The sequence below is a fragment of the Pyrgilauda ruficollis genome, unplaced genomic scaffold (genome assembly GCF_017590135.1).
Source record: "Pyrgilauda ruficollis isolate IOZ18807 unplaced genomic scaffold, ASM1759013v1 scaffold23, whole genome shotgun sequence".
Classification (NCBI taxonomy): domain Eukaryota; kingdom Metazoa; phylum Chordata; class Aves; order Passeriformes; family Passeridae; genus Pyrgilauda; species Pyrgilauda ruficollis.
Window position 1 is genome coordinate 13424502 of NW_024522539.1, and position 18045 is coordinate 13442546.

Here is an 18045-nt window from a genome sequence, read left to right on the forward strand (position 1 = left end):
GGCCTCCTTAGAATTATTCTTTCACCCTGCAGTCCCCAGCACCCACAACAAACTTCAGCATTTCAGACTGCTACACTGTGTGCCCAGAATTCTTTCAAACCCTTCACTGAGATGTCTGCTCCCTGCTCCTGCCAGGAGCCAGCAGCAGCTGTGCAGTGGCTGTGCAGTGGCCCTGCCCTGCTGCCACGGTCAGGAGAACAAAGGCAGCTCTCCATGCACACACACAGTGGGAAGTGCCAAGTGGCCCTGGTAAATCCTAACTTGTTACTCTGACAAGCCAAGCACAAAGTCTGGTATCCTTGCACATACAGGGTTTTACACTGTGCTACCTCCTAGTATGGTAAATAAAGTGCAACGTGCACTCAATCATTTGCCTTGGCAGCAAGAACAAAACATTTATCCCTAAATGCCCATTGAAAAAAGCCATAACTCACGTATTGCTAAATTTCAGAGGTAGTTTTTGTTGTGTTTTCTCTTCGTATCGTTTCGATAAGAGGCTTAAAAACTCTGTTTTGAAGACTGATTCGAGCAAACTGTCGTATTCCTGTTCATGTAGAATGAAAATGTCATCCTGCATGGTGCTGCAAGGAAATCAGAGCACACACCATCCAGTTTAAAATGTCATCAGCAAATACAGCCAGCATTATAATGACATTTGCAGAGTACTCATGGTTAATTTTTAAAAACATAACAAAATCCAAGCAGCATTAATTACAGAGCCTTGCTTTCTGAGAACAGGTTTGATTTTTTTCAGAAGTTAATAATGGAATAGCTGAAACAATGCCTTTTGAGAGGCAGGAATACTACTCAGTCACTTTACAGTAATTACTGTTAGCAAAAAACATGTGCTATTAAAATTGCAGTTAAAATAATGGCAGGTTTTTTTGACTAGAGAAAAATTGGAAATTTGAAGGTTAGTGAGGCAAGTCTGAAACCAAAAGCAACCAAATTCAAAAAGAAAGTTTTCAATTCCCACTTCATCAATCAACTTATTTTCCCTGCCCTACACAAACTGCTCTGTTAATGGAAAAAATATATTGCAGGTACTGACCTTAAAGAAACAGAAAGAATTCTCTCCACTTCCATCCTTCGCTTCAAGACCTCCTTCACCTGGCCCTTCTCTGGGCCCTGCTTTATCTTTTCACGGCCGATCAGGTAAATGCACTTGGGAGTGAGGACGAGATCGCGCTTCACGCTCTGCAACAAACATTGACAATACACAGCTGTGTGCTGTGACCCTGAGCTGGGCAGCTCCTGGCACGAGATGGTGAACACAGCTCTGACTCACAGCAGAACTCGTCTTTAGGGGATGCTGCTGTTCCACCCACCTTAAACCTTCTGTCATATTTAGTTACAGTGTCTGCAAAATCGATCTTCTCCCGCTTGCCCACAAACTGCCGGAGCTCGGGGTGCTCCTCCATGCCGATGTAATCTCCCACAAAATTCCTGTTAATGCTGTTCCGTCTTCTCTCCTTCTTGCTCAGCAACAGATCTGATGCTTAAACACAAAACATAAACATTGATTAATAGCATCTACCAAGTTTCCTAAACTCGTGCTCTCAAAGAGCCAACTGTTTCAGACAGAATTTCTTGGGAAGCGAGAACCACATTGTTTCTAATATGGAAAAACAGTGAAGCACTGCTACTAGTTCTTTAGGTAAGGATACATGTGATCATTAAATCCATTCCCAATGAAATACACTGATGGCAAGCTCAGTAGTTCTGGTTAATTAGGAGCACTTTTGGAACTAAGACATTTCTCACAGTGCTAAAAATTAAAGCTTAACCCTTCCAAATCCAGCGTGTCCATTCACACAGCCCAGGTCACACACAACTAAGTCCCAGGAGAGTCCATGGATTGATCTTATCACCTGCAGATTATTCACATCATGCGTAACTGTGGGAAGTTTTCTTTTTTTGCCTCCCCTGAAGCATCTCTGCTGTCTGTCCTACTCAGCCTGGCTTTGATTTCAGAGCAAAACACTGGGCAGTCCAAGCATGCAGAACAGTCAACCTCATCAGTGGTACTGCAGGGGTCCAACGAAGTGCAATCATTCCAAAACAGTTACCTGCAATGCAACTTTTACTACAGAGAGGGATCTCCTCCCCCTCTGTGCCCCTCCTCCTGCTCCTGGAACTGTGTGTGTGCAGTCCCTGATCAGAAATTCTCACCTACCTTCTTCTCTCATCTGCACGTATTTCTTCCTGGCCGCGTACTTCCTCCAGGCCTTCTGGATGGCCCTGGCGTACCCATCATACTTCCTCTCTCTCATCTCTTCTAACAGAAACAGCTGTACAAAGACACAGTGGGGTGGGGCAGACATTTTACATGCAAAGTTCAAGAAAATTTTACTTTGGACAACTCTCCAGTGCATTTCACTCCAGATCCAAGCTGGCTCCTCTTCCACAACTGTGGGATCTGAGATTGGAATGTTAAGGCAGCATTTCTGGAAGAAATCTCTGATGCTTGGGTGGCTGTGGCTCTTACCAGTCTGCCCATAAAGTGCCACACCCCATGATGAAAGAAGAATATGGATTCTCCCTGAAATATTCTACTGGTGCAACACGAAGTTTTCCACTGGCCATTTCTTCAGCCTCCATCCACACATTCTCCCAAATTCCTACTTCTCTTGTCAGAATGTTACCATGTCTGTGGGGATCTGTGCAACGTGTAACATAACTATTCACCAGCAACTTTCTTCCCTGGCTGAATTTCATACCCTTGTGTCCACTGACTCCGTTCTTTCTCACTAAAGGTTGTCAGCTGGCTGCAGGACTTGTAACTATGATCTTATAATTCACAAGAATGACACAGTAAGATTTGCAGGTCTAAAATATTAGAAATCAAGAGAAAATACTGTTTTATTAAAACAAGAATGGAAGGTGGATCCCCTTTTTTGAGAATCCCAGGTCCTATTAAAAGACATGTAAATTTAATGCACTTAGAACAACTTCATAATTATTGTTGGATACAGCATATTCACTACAGCCTTTTACATACTTCAGTGAAATGGGACTTCTATCCTATCAGGGGCAGAAGCATTTGGCTAAATTGCAGCTTTCAATCAGTCCACTGACATGACTGTTGCTTATTATTTCCCTGCATTGTGTGTTAAATATTCACAGGAGTTTTCTTCTAGCTTTCAAGAGATAAAATTAGTCAAAACGGGTAAATGGAGAAGCAAACCCGGGCTTCAGGTTTTTGGTTTTTTTTTATTTTGCTGCTCTAAACCATGCAAATCTAGAAAAACAGTTGTTCATATTGATCTGAAAAAGGAAACTCAATCTGGTGCAAACCATTTCCACAGAACCCCACTTGCTCCTGTACAGAGCTATTTATTCAGGTGTGTGATAGAAATGTAAATAATGAAGCCTTTCTACCACCCATAAAACCTTATTTCACAGCTGGCAATTCTCCATCAACAGCAAACTTATTTTAAAATTTTTTAAAATCTCTTCCTGAACACAAGCACAGGCACGAGAGCTCCTGATGCAAAAACATCCTCAGCTGCAGCAGGGGCATGACCAACCCCATGCAATTCAGGTTACAGTGACAATATTGATGCTGTCTCTCATGAACACTCACCGTTTATTTTTCTAACAATAATGTTAATTGCAAAATCTCAGTGCAAAATAATCTATCACCTGCAGCTGAAGGTCACCATTAAGGAAGTTCAACTAAATCACTGAGCTAAAATACAGTTCTTAACCTACAGAAATAAAGACACTGCATAAACCCTTTCCTAAAATATGTATTATAAAGCCTCCCCTTACGCTCTCAAGCAAATCAAGTATTTTTCATCTTTAATCACAAAAGGCGCTCTTTTTGGTGGAAGAAAGAAAAAATTTCCTTTACCATCTAAAAGATTATTTTTCTCAGAAGCAATAAAATCCTAGCCAATCCTTTAGTAATATAAGACGAGAGATGATTGTCTTTCTTAATGAAAGATAAATCACTCTTTAAAATATTTAGTTTGTAAAAATATTTTCAACATAGAATAAAAAAGACTAGTTTTGGTACTTATTTAAAAAGAGATTTCATGGCATTAAAAAAAAAATAAAGAAAACATATACAGAAATTAAAAGCATTAATTTAAATTAAAATCAAAACACAACCCCAAAAATATTTCCAGTCAACTTCATGTTGTCCTAACCTGCAGAATTGCCCCTCAGAAAAACTCACAGACTAAATTACATGTGAAAACTCACACCATTAAATGACATATCCATGCAAGCAGGACTTAGCATCACAAAAATGCATTGGGATGGGAAGATGCTTCCACTGGGCAGCAACGTCATCCTCTCAAAAGGGCCAGCAGCACATCATGCTGGGTTACAGATCATTCACTGACTGAAGGGGAACTGGATCCATCAATCCCATGGCAGCACTTGCCAGCTGGCTACCAAACAGAAGTAGCCAAGAGACAGACACCAGGAAATCACACCAACTTCACAAGACAAAACTCCCAATGATCTCCAGAAAGAAATCACAGCTGTGCTCCAGAGGAAGCAGGTAAAGCTCACACTCCCTCAGAACTGGCTGGCTGTTGTTGCCATGACCAAGTCGGATCGATCCCATAACAGTTTCCTGCTCTGCCAATATGCCACCTAAAGTACTGTAAGAACCAACCTCTGAAGCACTACCTGCTATGGTGTATAAACATGTCTCTCAGACATAGGCAGGAATGTAAATCCCATTGTTCCTGAACAATAGCTTACCCTTTTTATGGCAGAAATTTTGTTGTTTCTATTATGCCTTGGAGAAACATTCTTTTTTTTGCCATTAACAAATATCTTCCCATGTGATTGGACACAGCAGTGTCATTGCCTGAATTATTGTTGTTCTACAGAAAAAAATATATGTTCCTAGAACAGCAAATGATAGCTATAGTAGTGTTCAGCTTTTATTTTAGCACGTAACTTCAGTCAAAGCACCAAGAAATCAATGCTCAGCTGCAAGATGTGCTACACAAACTACGGCCCATTGCTTCTGATGCACCAGGAATACATGAGGGTGAGCAGAGCACAGATTTTCCTTAACAATTTTCCTGAAGAGCAAAGTAAGAAAACTTTTTTCCAACAGTTTTTGCACAACTTAGTAGCCACAGGATAAAACCAGCCTTGTGATGCCTCCCTAGTATTTTCTTTGGGATTTCAAGCTGCAGCCATTCTGGAACACTGATTACTGTCCTTACCATCCCTTGGGATTATTCTACCTTCATCAATAGTTCTTGTTATGAGGAGAGGACCAATGTTCTTGATACCAAAGCATCTTCATAACCTATTTTTCTTCTTCTTGATGCATCTAATTCTCTTTATATTAAGTGCCAAAACCCTGCAGTGACCTTAGGTAGTGTGCCCTTTACACAGGCTCTGTGATAGATGTGCTCAGCTTGTCTCAGATTTTTACACTTCCCTCACCTCAGCAGGTATCATGCTCAACTTGAGCAGGCAGGACTTCAATTTCAGCAAACAGCTGCATATTTAAAGAATTGTGTTCTGGCACACTTACAGACTCTGGAGCTTTGATGAAGACTTTGGACTTCCCAAGCTGGTACTGGTCAGGATCCATGTTGACTGACTGAAGCAGGTGGAGGACTCCTTGTTTCTCTTCTCCTTTCCACGAGGGCCAGGTTGCTTTGGTCAGAATGGCATACCTTAAACCATCAATGAGAAGAGATTAAAACCTGGGGTCAAACAGCAGCAGCAGAACACCACTGACTCTTGGTCAGCACTACCCTGGGGGAGCTTGACAATGGCAGCAGGTCTCAGAGCTTGGTGTGTGTGAAGACGCACAGTACTAAGATGTTTCTTGTTTAGTGAGACCAAACAATTGAGAAGAACACTTCCAGATGCTAAGTTGCTTTCTGGTAACTGCAGCAGTTCATTGCAGAAAATTCTGCTGGAATCTGCTTAATTCCAGGGTGAGGTTATTCACCAACAATGACCTATGGTGCAGATTTGAGTAGCTACATCCTTGCTACTCTAAACTGATTCCCAAGCATATGTCCAATTTCTCAGTCAAGCCTTCTCTTATTCTTACAAAGGTCTTTTCTGTTTCTGAGCAAGTGACCAGCTCCTAACCCACCTGCTCAGCAGCTGGGCTGCATTTAGAAAGGAGCCAGTGCTGGCTCTACCCCAGGAAGCCTCTGGCTTGGCCTCTGGTGCAAGAAGGAAGCCACAGTGATGTTGGTGCTTGAGGGCACCCTGGGAACTGATGCCACAGAGGGCCCTGAAGGAGCAGGGAAGTGCTCGAACTTTCTTTGACAGAAAGCAGCATGAAGCCTGCTCTCTCATGGTGTCCTCTGTAAGCCTTGAGAATGAAGTCATGCCAAGTTGCAGCCCCTTTTAAACTGCCCACTTCTCCAGGCTTCACTTGGGCTTTTGGAACTGCCAGGCTGGAGTTACAAAGCTGCCTTGTTCCACTGCCCACCAAAGGAGCACTGCTGGGCTTTAGCTGCCCCAGCATGTCTGGGGGTAAGGAACATCTCTGGCAGCAGCTGTTCGGGCTCCTTTGACAAGACTGGAGAACCACTAAATATATTGAGACAAATTTCTCCCCAAAATCTTATATTCTTTACTCTTGACAGTTTCCTTTTAATGCCTTAGGCATACTTAAGTGATGTAAACTAAATCAGGCTTGTTAGTAAAACTATTCAACACATGAAAAAAGTGATCGGGTCTGGAGGTCGGTTTGTTGTAATTCCCAAGTTCTTAAGATGATTTAGGCAGCTCCTAATAAAATGTTCTCAAAAAATCAGACAAGGAATTGTTGGAAAATACATTAAAGGAATGTTGATTACCTGTTACCATCATATCTAAAATATTATGCAGCCAAGAAGCAGGAACAGTATCATGCAATTTAAGTAACAATACCACACAAACAGAAATAGCAAACAGTTAAAAAGAAAAGTATCACAAAACCCAAACACCTCTGAATAGAAGGTGCATGAGAGAAAAGTAACTTCTGAATCATTCAGTAGGATTCAAACCGCTGATGTTCTCATGTGCAAATCTCTCAGCTAACAAATGCTCAGGTACTCTGCTGGACAGTGAAATGAAGTAGCTCTTACACCACCTTAAATATGGCAGTGTATTATACACAATGTGTGTTTAGACAAAGTGTGCACTACATATTTATGTGATTTATCAGTATTATGGGATAAATAGATGCAACCAACAAAGGGAGTAAAGTAAGTTAAAGTAACTCCCAGCTCATTTATTTACCAGCCTCTTTTGCAGGCTCATCATGTACTCCCAACAGTGCAGCTGTGTAGGTGGGTCTAACCACATCTAAAGGTAAAGGAGCTGAGGGTGAATAAAGGTGTTTGACACTGCTACCTTCCACACAAGAGACTATGACATGACATTTCAGCATGCTATGAATTCTCTCCTACATCTCCTGAGCTGAAAAGGAGGGCACAGGGAAAAATGTGATTCAAGACCTTTTAATATATGTAGAGCTCTTGGGTACAAAGTAAGAATAGATTTTAAATTCTCCTTTTTCATCAAATTAACTTCATACATTTTACTGCTGTGACAAGTCTACAGGGCAGAACAAACAGATAATTCTATAACATGCACTACTTAAGCATTTCACAGTTTGATAATGTAACAACTCTGACTGTTCACTGCTGTTTAGCAATGGCACTTCAGTGTCCTCGTGCATGCTTCCCATGAAACCAGTCATGTCACTATCCATGAATCCAGGTTTGTTAAGCTTGTGTAATTTGATCTTGCAGATGATTTCAGCCCAAGTACTGAATGTGTTCTTAACATGCTTCTGAAACAACTTAAGATCATGACTGCCCCCAGATAGGTATTACAAACTCCCAGGATGCAGTTAGGTCTGATGGCTGAACCAGGAGTGGGAGCTCAGCTTTCAGATTGGTTATGCTTGGGAACACACAGGCCTTTTCAGTGACTGTGGCTTTTTGCATGCAAATGTAAATTTTGTACATAAAAGTCTATTCAGCCCAGCAATCTCCACTTGCATGGAGCTGCCAAGGAACGCCCAATGAAAACAAGTGTACGAGCATGCATTTCCTGTCCATCCCATGCCTCAGCCCCATTTTACTCACACTGACTCTGGGGGTCAGAACAGAGCTTGTTCTGGATGCTAGGAACTGTGAACGGAAAGGGAGCAGGAAGAGTTTTACTCATAACAAAATGTCAAATTTAACAAAGCTAAATCATCTGAAACAAAAAGATGAATTCCGTAAGAGGAGTTTCAGTTGCCTGTGGATCCAGAAGTACCACGTAGCCTTCCTCTGTGCAGAACTCTCAGAGCCTGCCCAGCCCTCACAGCCTGCGTTCAGGCTAGATTTAACACACAGTATAAATCTGTTATTTGTCTCAGCAACAGTCTGTGTTAAGCAACATAGCCTGTAGCATGTTCGTGTTTATACATCTAGGCTTGAAAGTCATAAAGAAAAAGGAATTTATAATTGTTCCATGAAAACGAAGTCCTTCTTTTCAGGGATTTTAGGTCTGGAATTATTAGAATATTCTATATTATTAGAATATTCTTGGTACTACTATTAAGGATTACTAATGGCTTTGTACTGTGCTGATTAACTGTACTACACTCCTTGCAAAAACTGACTGGGTTTTTGTTTGACACTCTCAAATGCAATGCAACGACTTCCAGCGAAAGCTGATTTATCACATAAAGCCTGTTCGGGCACTTATTAGCTGCATGTCTCCAGTTTCTGAGGAACAGAAGCTGAATGTTGTATAAATCTTGAAACTGCTCCTATTTAAGAGGATTTCATTAGCCAGTGGAGGTAGTTAATCATGGTAACAGCTGGTCCTAAGACACCAAGAACAGGACTGATCTTCCAGAGCTCTGACTTGCTTTCATTCATTCCGTGAGCAGCTGCAGAGGTTTGAGCTGTGCCCATTCCCAGCTGTCAGAACACCAGTGGAGGGGTAACAAGCTGTGTAAGCTGAGGTTACTCTTTACACTGCAATGGTTGAATGGCAGGTGTGGACTTCTTCACCTGCGTTCTGCCTGCAGTGGGGAGAGTTGGGAGAGCTGGAGCAGTAACATTTTAGACAAGGCTTGCAGCTGGACACTCAGATTTCAGGCACTGCCTCGGTTCCTTGAACTCTTTGTAACTTTGAGGACCCCTTTCATAGCACTACAAATACTGAAGCCTTAGGCAAGGGTACAGAAAAGATGAAGTACTTTCAGTAGCACAAAGCCAGGCTTTAAAGCACTTTGACATCTCTGTGTAAAGGAGATCACTGAGCAAGGCACATGTGAAGAAATGGCTAAGTGGGAAATGGGGGAAGGTTTCAAAACTGGCAACCTTTGGTTCTCTCCTCATCATGTAAACAACCCAGCTGTTGTTTATAGCAATTCTTCTAAACAGTGTTACCTACCTCTGCAGAAACTTCTTGAAAATCCGTCTGTAGGCGTAGCCAGCTCTTCTGACTCGAATATTTTCTTTCAGACCCAAGTATTCCACTTGATGTTTTACCCTGGGGACAAAAACAATGCAAGGCTTAAAATCCATTTAATTTCAGCATACTTGTGGATTGAGGCATTCTTAAACATCTGAATCATGTTTAACTCTTCATTGCTAAAATTCATGCACAGGTAAATGAACCTAATTTTGCACATTACCCTGCACACTGCATGGTAGGAAAGGTATTCCAGGCAGGTAAACCACAGCACTGAAATACATGTAGCAAGTTAACCTTAGCATTTTTTCCTAGTTTAACTTCCCATCTCCAAAATAATTTGTGTATACATTTCTTAGGTAATAATAAAATCCGTAAAAGGCCAAGTAACTATTAGTGATACAATTACACAGCTGGTATCCAAGGGATTGGGAAATTGTCTTGTGTTCTCTTCTCAAGGTTTTTCCTATGCTTTACATAGCTCAAACAGCAACACAGTAACATTTCTTTCCTTGTTATTATGGAGAAAAGACCAAATCTGATGGCTGGAAAAAGGCCCTGATGCCAAACTTTCAATACACAAAGAATCAGAAGGAAGAAAGCCAGGTCAGCATACTGATGAAAAGCTAGAATTCCTCCTAATTTTACCATGCTGCAAAGGAAGGATTCGAGGATAGGCACAAGACTGGCTAAAGCCAGTAATGGATGACTCATCCACGGCACATTTTAAATCAGAAACAAAAGCTGAGCTGGTACCAGTCCCACAGAAAGTGCTAATGGCTGTGGAGAAACTCTGCTGCACTTGGGAACTGAAGCATCATTATCCCAACAGCAGCAGGGCTGCCTCACACCAAGCACTTCCAGTAATCGGAACAAGTATGTGCCCATGAAATGCTAAGCAGAAAAGTAGCAACACAGAAAAGCTTTTGCACTTTTTCCTCCTTCTAGACCTGTGACACATTTATGATCTATGTTTCTTCTTACATATCCTGCTAGTCTACTGCTTAATGTTTGGTAATTTGATTTGAAGAATTTCAGTTGCTGATTTCCTTGGCATTTCCTTAATTTTCTCAGCTAAGTCATATGCTGAAAGAAGCAAGGTCAGTTTTTCACTCTGTTCCCATTCTTCTACAGAGCAAAGTATAAAAGCTTTAGCTTTCAGTCTGATCTATAACAGTTTTTAAGATTTTAGTCCTGCAAGTTTAACAAACAGTATACAAAAGAGCATCTGTTTGCATATAATTTTTAAAAGTGACCCTGTAAATAAGCTATTTAATTTTGTTTTGCTTACTATTTCTCTGATTTTACAGAAGATTTTTCAAATCCTGAAACACTCTCAGTTAATTCAATGTTATTTCTCTAGCTATTTTGAAAAGTTGAATTTGAATATAGTATGTACCGCCCTTTTTTCTGCTCTTGTTGTTGAGACATATTTTTTCAAATGACTCATAGTATGAAGGGGAAAATCTTTTGAAATCCCTTGCTACAAATGACAAAATCCCTTCAGTTATTTCTTCTTTTTGAAGACACTTTTGAGAGGTATTTTATTAAATGATGAGTGATATTGCTCTTTTAGCTTAAAATAAAGACTACCACACATTTTAATCTTGCTGTGTTCAAGGAATCAAGTATATTTTGTACCCACTCCAAGAATTCTGGTTCAGTACAAAGTTGGTGGACAAAAATACATTTTCCTGTTTATAGCTTTCCCTCCTGTTCACATCTGGAATAATGCACTAGAGCAACAGTACTACTCCCATTTTCTTACTGTCTTGCCAGTATCAGTGTCCAGCACCAGAGAATTTGAGACATTTTTCTGGTTTTTTCCTTTCCTTTCTGAGAAAAGACACACTGAAAATCTCCCTTCAGGCAGCAACCTCAAGCAGGTCAGGGTCTGGGAATTCAGCTAATGCAGCAGTTTTGAATACAAGTCCAAGTGGCTTTGCCAGGACCTGAACAAAAACACATTTCAAGAACACCCCAATTTCTGGACTAACTAAGGTATTATACAAGCTTCAGATATTACAAAGGTCTATGTTTCAGTGCTAAATATTATGGAGTTATTCAACAGCAGCAGAAAGGTGGAGTTCCATGGCTTCTGGGAGCATGAAGTCAGAGCAGCTTTGTGAAAGGGTTTTTTCCTTTTTCAGTTACATTTTCATGGTCTAGTAAACCTGCTACTAATAAGCAAATTGCTACTCCCATTACACTGACTAAGGCAGCCTGTGTATGATGCAGCATTATGTGACCATGCAAGAAAATAAAACAAAAACATTTTAAAAATCCACCAATCAGCGAAGTATTACATAAACTCAATTATGTTTTTTAGTTCCCTCAAATCTTTTTCACAGTAAATTTGATAAACAACAATATTAAGCTTAACTTTGAACTGTCACATGTATATAAATTTCTCTTCCCCAGACCTGTCACCAAGTGCCTCAGGGAAGTCCTAGTACATTAGGTGGGCAACCACAGATGGAAATGGAAGAATGCTGGGATTTTTAAACAGGGATGAAGGATTGCCATTGTAAGCAGCATTTTCCATCTCTGTCTGAGCTTGACAGTATACAATCCTTTGTATTTCACTTGGCAAATACAGCAGCTACTGGTAACACACCATCCTCACTATAAGAAAACAAGAAGAAATCTTGCCCATTTTTGCTCCTAAAGGGGTTTCCTGAAAGCTGTCCTTTTCTCAGGACTAGGACTGACTGTATTTGTTTCACTGGTTTCCTAGCAACACCTTCCACAATAATAAGCCTGTTTTCCAATATGCAAATGATTGATTTTAAAAGCCCCTCAATTTTTAGCTATAAGTTTTATAAATGCTTTTCCCAGGATCACTTAGTCTCCTCCTTTGGTCCCCAGTGTGAGTAGAAAATAAAGTGCTGCACAGTAGGATTTTCAGGGTGGAAAAGCTAAAGAGGGTCTGCATTTACTGCCAAGCCCTCACTGAGACTTTGGAGTGCAAGCCCAACAGCTTCTGTAAGTGCTGTCCATCTGCATGTGACTGTGCTGGTCTGCTGGAAAGGCAGGAAGGGAATTCTGCTGGGGTTGTCCAAGAATGCTTTTTATCAGACTTTGCAAGCTGTTTCACTGTGATAAAAATAACCACTTGCTTTATCAGCAATTTTACCATTTTCAGAAGTACTTGGTATATAATACTGAATGCTACCTACACTAGAGCCCCACACAGCTTACACATCCTACTGAGCACCCACCCCAGTGCAAAAGAGCGGCATCTCTTCCAGGGAAGAGGAAGGTGCTACAAGCACCACGTAGTTAAAGGTGCCTTAAAACAGATGTGATACACTAAACAGATCATTTAGACATCTATTTAATGTCTATATAATCACCTGAGATGACATTCCAGTCAATTCCTTTTAAAGGGCTGGCTAACTAAATATAAGTAAAACAGGAACTTCTTCACTGCTGGTTACAGACACTTGCTGTCAGGTTTGAGACATAAAAGCAGACATAGATCTCCTACTGGCTTTCTAGCTTCTTAATAGAAGCTATTTTCAAAGCATAAAGCCAAAGTCAGAAGTGTTCATAATACATTTGGTGTGCACATTCTACATGGAAAACTGAGTCTTTAATATACTGCTTGTGTTACTCATGCAAATGTTGGTTTCCATAACTGGCAGGAGAAAAGCCAAGAGCTGCACACACTAAGTGCTGATTCAGACCAAGTGACCAGCACTTAGCCTCAGCATTTAGGAGAGTTCATGCCAGATTTCAATTCTGATGATTTAGAGAATGTGGTTCTGTTTGTAGGCTGTAAAATCACAAATGATGAATTTTTTATGGCTTCTTTTGACCATTAGCACTGCTTCTCCTCACACTCTGCTGATCCATACCTGCTCTCCTCCCAGTCTCGAGACTTCTTTGTTTCATTGGGTTTGATGCAGCGGATGTAGTGGGGTGTACACTTCATCAGGGTGCCAACAAGGTCATTGGCTTGTTTCTGTAAAACAAAGGAAAAAACAGGATCTCAGCTGAACAGGGTAAATCCTGAGGGAATTCTACAATTATCAACCATCTGCTGATGACTACACTGGCTAGATACAGGTGCCTTTCATCTTTCTCCAACAACCAAAGTGTCTTGGGATAATTTGCACTTCATAATAAACTTGCCAGTAAATAGAAGGCACCATTATCTCCAGCTATGTCATACATTAAAACTCCTGTATAAAAATATGGAGCAAATGCATCAAGTGAACCTGTCAGGTTCATCAAGTGAACCTGTGAGAAAAGAGGTTGGTAAAATATTGATTAGCAAGTCATGTGTAACCTAAGTGTGTGTCCTACAATCAGTCTCCAAACACACCTTGGCCTTGTAGCACTTGCTGCCTTAGGCAAGGCATTCTGTGGTCAGCAGAGACTGCTGTTGACTGCGTGGGTGTTGGGTCAGGCATTTCTGCACTGCAGAGACCAGTTTTCTGCAGTTAGCTGTAGGACATGAGAGGCTGAGTGAGGTGGCTCACTCATTATGCACACAAATACCACCAACTGCTCCTTTTGAAAATTCACTGCTATAGGATGCAGCTGAATACAACATCTAATGAACACTCATGCTGGGCAGAACAGTTCTAACAATGCTGAAACAATGCACCACTTTGCCATGAGGATACTCCTAATATCTATCTTTAAAAATATCAGGAAAGTAAAAAAAGAAAATACTTTTTAAAATTTATTTAGCTATTCATACACAAACACACAACCACATATACACACACCAACACTGCAAAAGGAGACATACTTTGATTTTGCTGCCTGCAGTGGTGGGACGGCCCTTCTTGTCCACTTGAAGGTTTTCAGGAAACAGAGCCTTTATGAAAGGCCTAGGAAAGAATTTATAAAACAGGGTTGGCATAGAAAGATGATTCAATGCAGACATGTCAAGGAATATGCTGTAAAAGTTGATAGTTGAGCAGAATATAAATAGCTATTTCTATTACTCTTGAGTTATATCAAATCTATTTTAAGATTAGTACTTTCCATGAGCCTCATTCCTCACAGATACCCCTTGCTATTTTAGTGAGCATTGAAAGCCATGACACCAGACATCTAGAAGTCTTGAAGAAATGCACACTTCTTAAAAAATAAGCATCAATTAATTAAAATACATCACAAAAAAAGTTACTTTGCCAAAAGAGTGCCTGTTCTGAGAAGAACAGGCCAGAGCACTGATGGCCTTGCTTGAGGCCAAACCAAAGGCTGCCACTACAGCACTTGATTCTGACAGTGCAGGGCCTGCCTGGGTCCAGTCTGCAGAAATGAAGGTCAGGGTAACGCAGTGCTCTGCTCTCCTGCAGCGCTGGCCATGTGCACTGTCACACAAAGGAGGGCAGCAGGTGCAAAGCAGAGAAGTGTGGCCCTCTGTGCCCCTCCGAACCACCACGGCATTCCTAGCTCCAAGCAAGGGTTGCTTACGTACAAATCACTGCTCTGCATGAGTTCAATCAAGTCCATGAAAAGAACATCCCGATTTCTCTCGCAGAATCCATCCATATCATAAGATACCTGGGCCAAGGTGGAAATTGATTGTTTGTGGTAAGTTAAGAACCCAATAATTAAAGAAAATTTAAATTCTGTCCTCATCAGTTGCTGTTCTGTACTTTTTGGTTAGTCTGGTAAAACTTAGATACTACAATGAGCACTAAATTCTAGCATGTATTATTAAACTTTTTTACAACAAGCAAAGGAGCTTCATCCTTAAATATAAATTCCATTTAAAGTCAAATTTAAAAAAGCTTATGGAACTAGTGAATGGAACATGACAAGTGAATTTAATACTGAATTTTACTAAGAAAAGTTTTTGTGTAGCAAGGATTCACTGTTATTAACTTCGGAAAACAATGAATACTCTGAGAAATAAATCCAAACAAGATAGAACTGCACATTATATTCCCAGTTTTATTGGTGTATCATCACCTAAACATCACTTTTATATGTGAATTCTTTAAATTCACTGCTACTGTAATCAACAAATGAGATTACAATTAATGCAAGTCATGGGGCACTCATTTATTACAATTAAGTTCTGGTTCTGAGAGCAGCAAGGCTCAGCCTCCTCCCTCCAGCAAGGGCCATTTGTGAAGGCATTTCTGTCCTAAGCTGCCTGCACTGTGGAGGGACACTGTCTCCTGAGAGAATCTGGCTGTGCAAAACCAAGCCAGCCCTCTGCAGGGCTTCCCCCTTCCTCTCATTACTGTCCTCCTTCCTCATGAACACATTACAGAGAGTTCAGTGAGGATTTTCCACGTTACCTTTCCAGCATAATGATGGATGATGAAGCCCTGGTTCCAGCTGTTGAAATGTTCATGAGTCCCAATCTGCATCTGCAGTTTCTGGAGCAGTGTCTGGTCAGCCCCTTCTCCCACGGCGTGCATCGTGGCACACACATCATCTAAAATGCTCATAATCCCTGGGGGGTTCTGATGTGGTGGGGAACAAGAAGAGCAGCTCAAGTGACGGGGAGAAAAATATGGTGCCAGTTGTTTCCCCCGAACAGAAAATTGTCTTTGCTACAAAAACACTAGAGCATAGTCAGGAAGGATTTCCCTCCAATCAACTGAGATTAACTTTTACACCAATATGCAAATAGTTTAAGGAGAGATGACACCTCATGGGATGACAGTAGGAAATGATGGAGGAAACAGTGATTACTGTTGAAAAAACCACATTAACAAAAACATCAAAACACTCAACAACTGTTTAAAGTTTCTTTTCCCACTCCACCAAAAAGTAAACCCATGTCTGAGAAAAGTATTTAAATGGACATGCTGCAGTCTGACAGACTTAGAGCTAAATATCTGAGATTGGGAGGGAAATTTTATTCTCTGCTAGTTATCCTCATACAGGCAGAAAATGGGCAAAATCTGATGTGCATTTAAGCACAAGCCACTCCAGTCTTTCAAAACTGTTCTGGCCTACATGAGGATAAAGAACTATCTGAGAAACACCCTACTTCTGACCTAAAGCACAACAATTTGTTGTTGTCTCAAAATGGAACACGAAGACTTGAGACTACAGAACAGTCTGTGGAGCAAAACAACATTGCCTTTATCTACAATACTATCTCTTCACTTGTTTCTGCTTGATTTGCAACAGCACCTTGAAGGAAAGGTGGTGTTGCAGCTTCCCCAAACTGAATTACATCTCCCAGGGACACAAAGAGCATTTTCTGATGTACAGTACGTCACTAAGGTCACGACAAATTTCAGGGGATAAAATTTTTCCCCCACTATTTTGGCTTTTAGCATGCCAATCACGCTATGGTATAGTTCTCTTTTTGGATGGTATATCTTACATGACATATCTTAGGGCTCCTATAAGACATCTTATGTAAGATTTATATATAGACTTAGTATGACTCAGTAACTGAACAACAGCATTTGCATTTTCCTATGAACCTTCTTTATAGAAAAAGCAGCTGCCCAAATATTTAAGAGAAAAAAAATCTTGTTGTTTTCTCCACCTGTTTGTTCTAAGTACTTACCACTTTGTTCTCTATAAGGTCACACACTATTTTGTTGTTGAAGTATTCTATTGGTGTCCATCTAATTCCTTCTTGCACATACTCTTCCTGTTAAGTAAAAAGAAACAGATGCAAACACTCTTTTGCACTGTAGATGTAGCACTAGATTTACAACACACTCCACAGACACAAACTCTGCACTACTCATGTTCAGGAAGACTTGCCAAATGTATGACTGGGTGGAGGTGGGAGAAATGACCCTACTGATGTTAAATCCAGCTCTCTGCTGCCTAAAAGATGAATTGGAATCCCACTCTGTTCTCCCCACACATTCCTTTGTCATTCACAGCCCTTCCGTGGTTACTGACAACAGCAGGAAGATTTCAACTGCATTTATTGTCAAAGCACTTTGCAAATAGTATCTTCTTGACAGTGCACCTCAGTATCCACATCCTGATCTATTTTAAAAATTCAGATTGTGACAGGCACATGGAGGATCAGATCCCCCGACAACACATTTAGTAATGTATATGAAATGAAGACGCAGCTTTTTATTTCTGTATGCAATTACTGTACCTAAAAAGACACCTAAAGAAAGACTGGGGGAAAATCCGTATTAAAATTCTCTTAAATTGCCCCAGTCAGTTGCATATACAAGGGCTCAGTAGACACTCTGCAGATCATTTGTGCACCCAGTGCCATGACTGGTCACTTTTCCACAAAAGCAAACTCTGTCCCAAAGCTGGTGCCAACCCTGAGCTCACGCTGCACACAGGGCTCCTGTCTCAGCTGCATCCTGTCTGCCCTGCCATGCAGAAACAAAAAAAGTGAGATTTGGCAGTAAGACTGTGAGCAGAGAACTGCAAATACTTTCACAAGTATCGTTGTATTTCTCTGATCTATTTCATTCTTACATATACACACATATACATACATATAAATATATATATTCAAAAAATAGAAAAGGTGTGGAGGAAGTGAAGGGAAGTGAAATGTGTGTCATGCTCAAGGGAAGCCCAGGGATGGAGCCAGGCTGCAGCTTCCATCCCTGCCCATGAGTCAGACTGCAGCACGCCTGGGCACAGTCATATGACTGCAGCAGCACGCTGTGGGGTGGACTGGCTTTGCACCACCCCAGCACAGAGAGAACAAAC

At 40.9% G+C, this 18045-nt stretch overlaps 1 protein-coding gene across 4 annotated transcripts in view; it reads right to left on the minus strand.

Annotated features, from left to right (window-relative positions):
- Nucleotides 1-18045, minus strand: part of MYO1E (myosin IE) — a 76312-nt gene that overhangs the window by 8430 nt on the left and 49837 nt on the right. For all 4 annotated transcript variants that reach the window (XM_041469349.1, XM_041469347.1, XM_041469346.1 and 1 more), the window contains 11 exons: nucleotides 16913-16999; nucleotides 15681-15848; nucleotides 14849-14934; nucleotides 14171-14252; nucleotides 13269-13375; nucleotides 9388-9486; nucleotides 5513-5657; nucleotides 2177-2291; nucleotides 1329-1498; nucleotides 1052-1197; nucleotides 435-581 (listed from right to left, as the gene is read on the minus strand). In XM_041469349.1, the coding sequence (XP_041325283.1) occupies nucleotides 435-581; nucleotides 1052-1197; nucleotides 1329-1498; nucleotides 2177-2291; nucleotides 5513-5657; nucleotides 9388-9486; nucleotides 13269-13375; nucleotides 14171-14252; nucleotides 14849-14934; nucleotides 15681-15848; nucleotides 16913-16999 (1352 nt within the window). The remainder of the gene's footprint in view (nucleotides 1-434; nucleotides 582-1051; nucleotides 1198-1328; nucleotides 1499-2176; nucleotides 2292-5512; nucleotides 5658-9387; nucleotides 9487-13268; nucleotides 13376-14170; nucleotides 14253-14848; nucleotides 14935-15680; nucleotides 15849-16912; nucleotides 17000-18045) is intronic.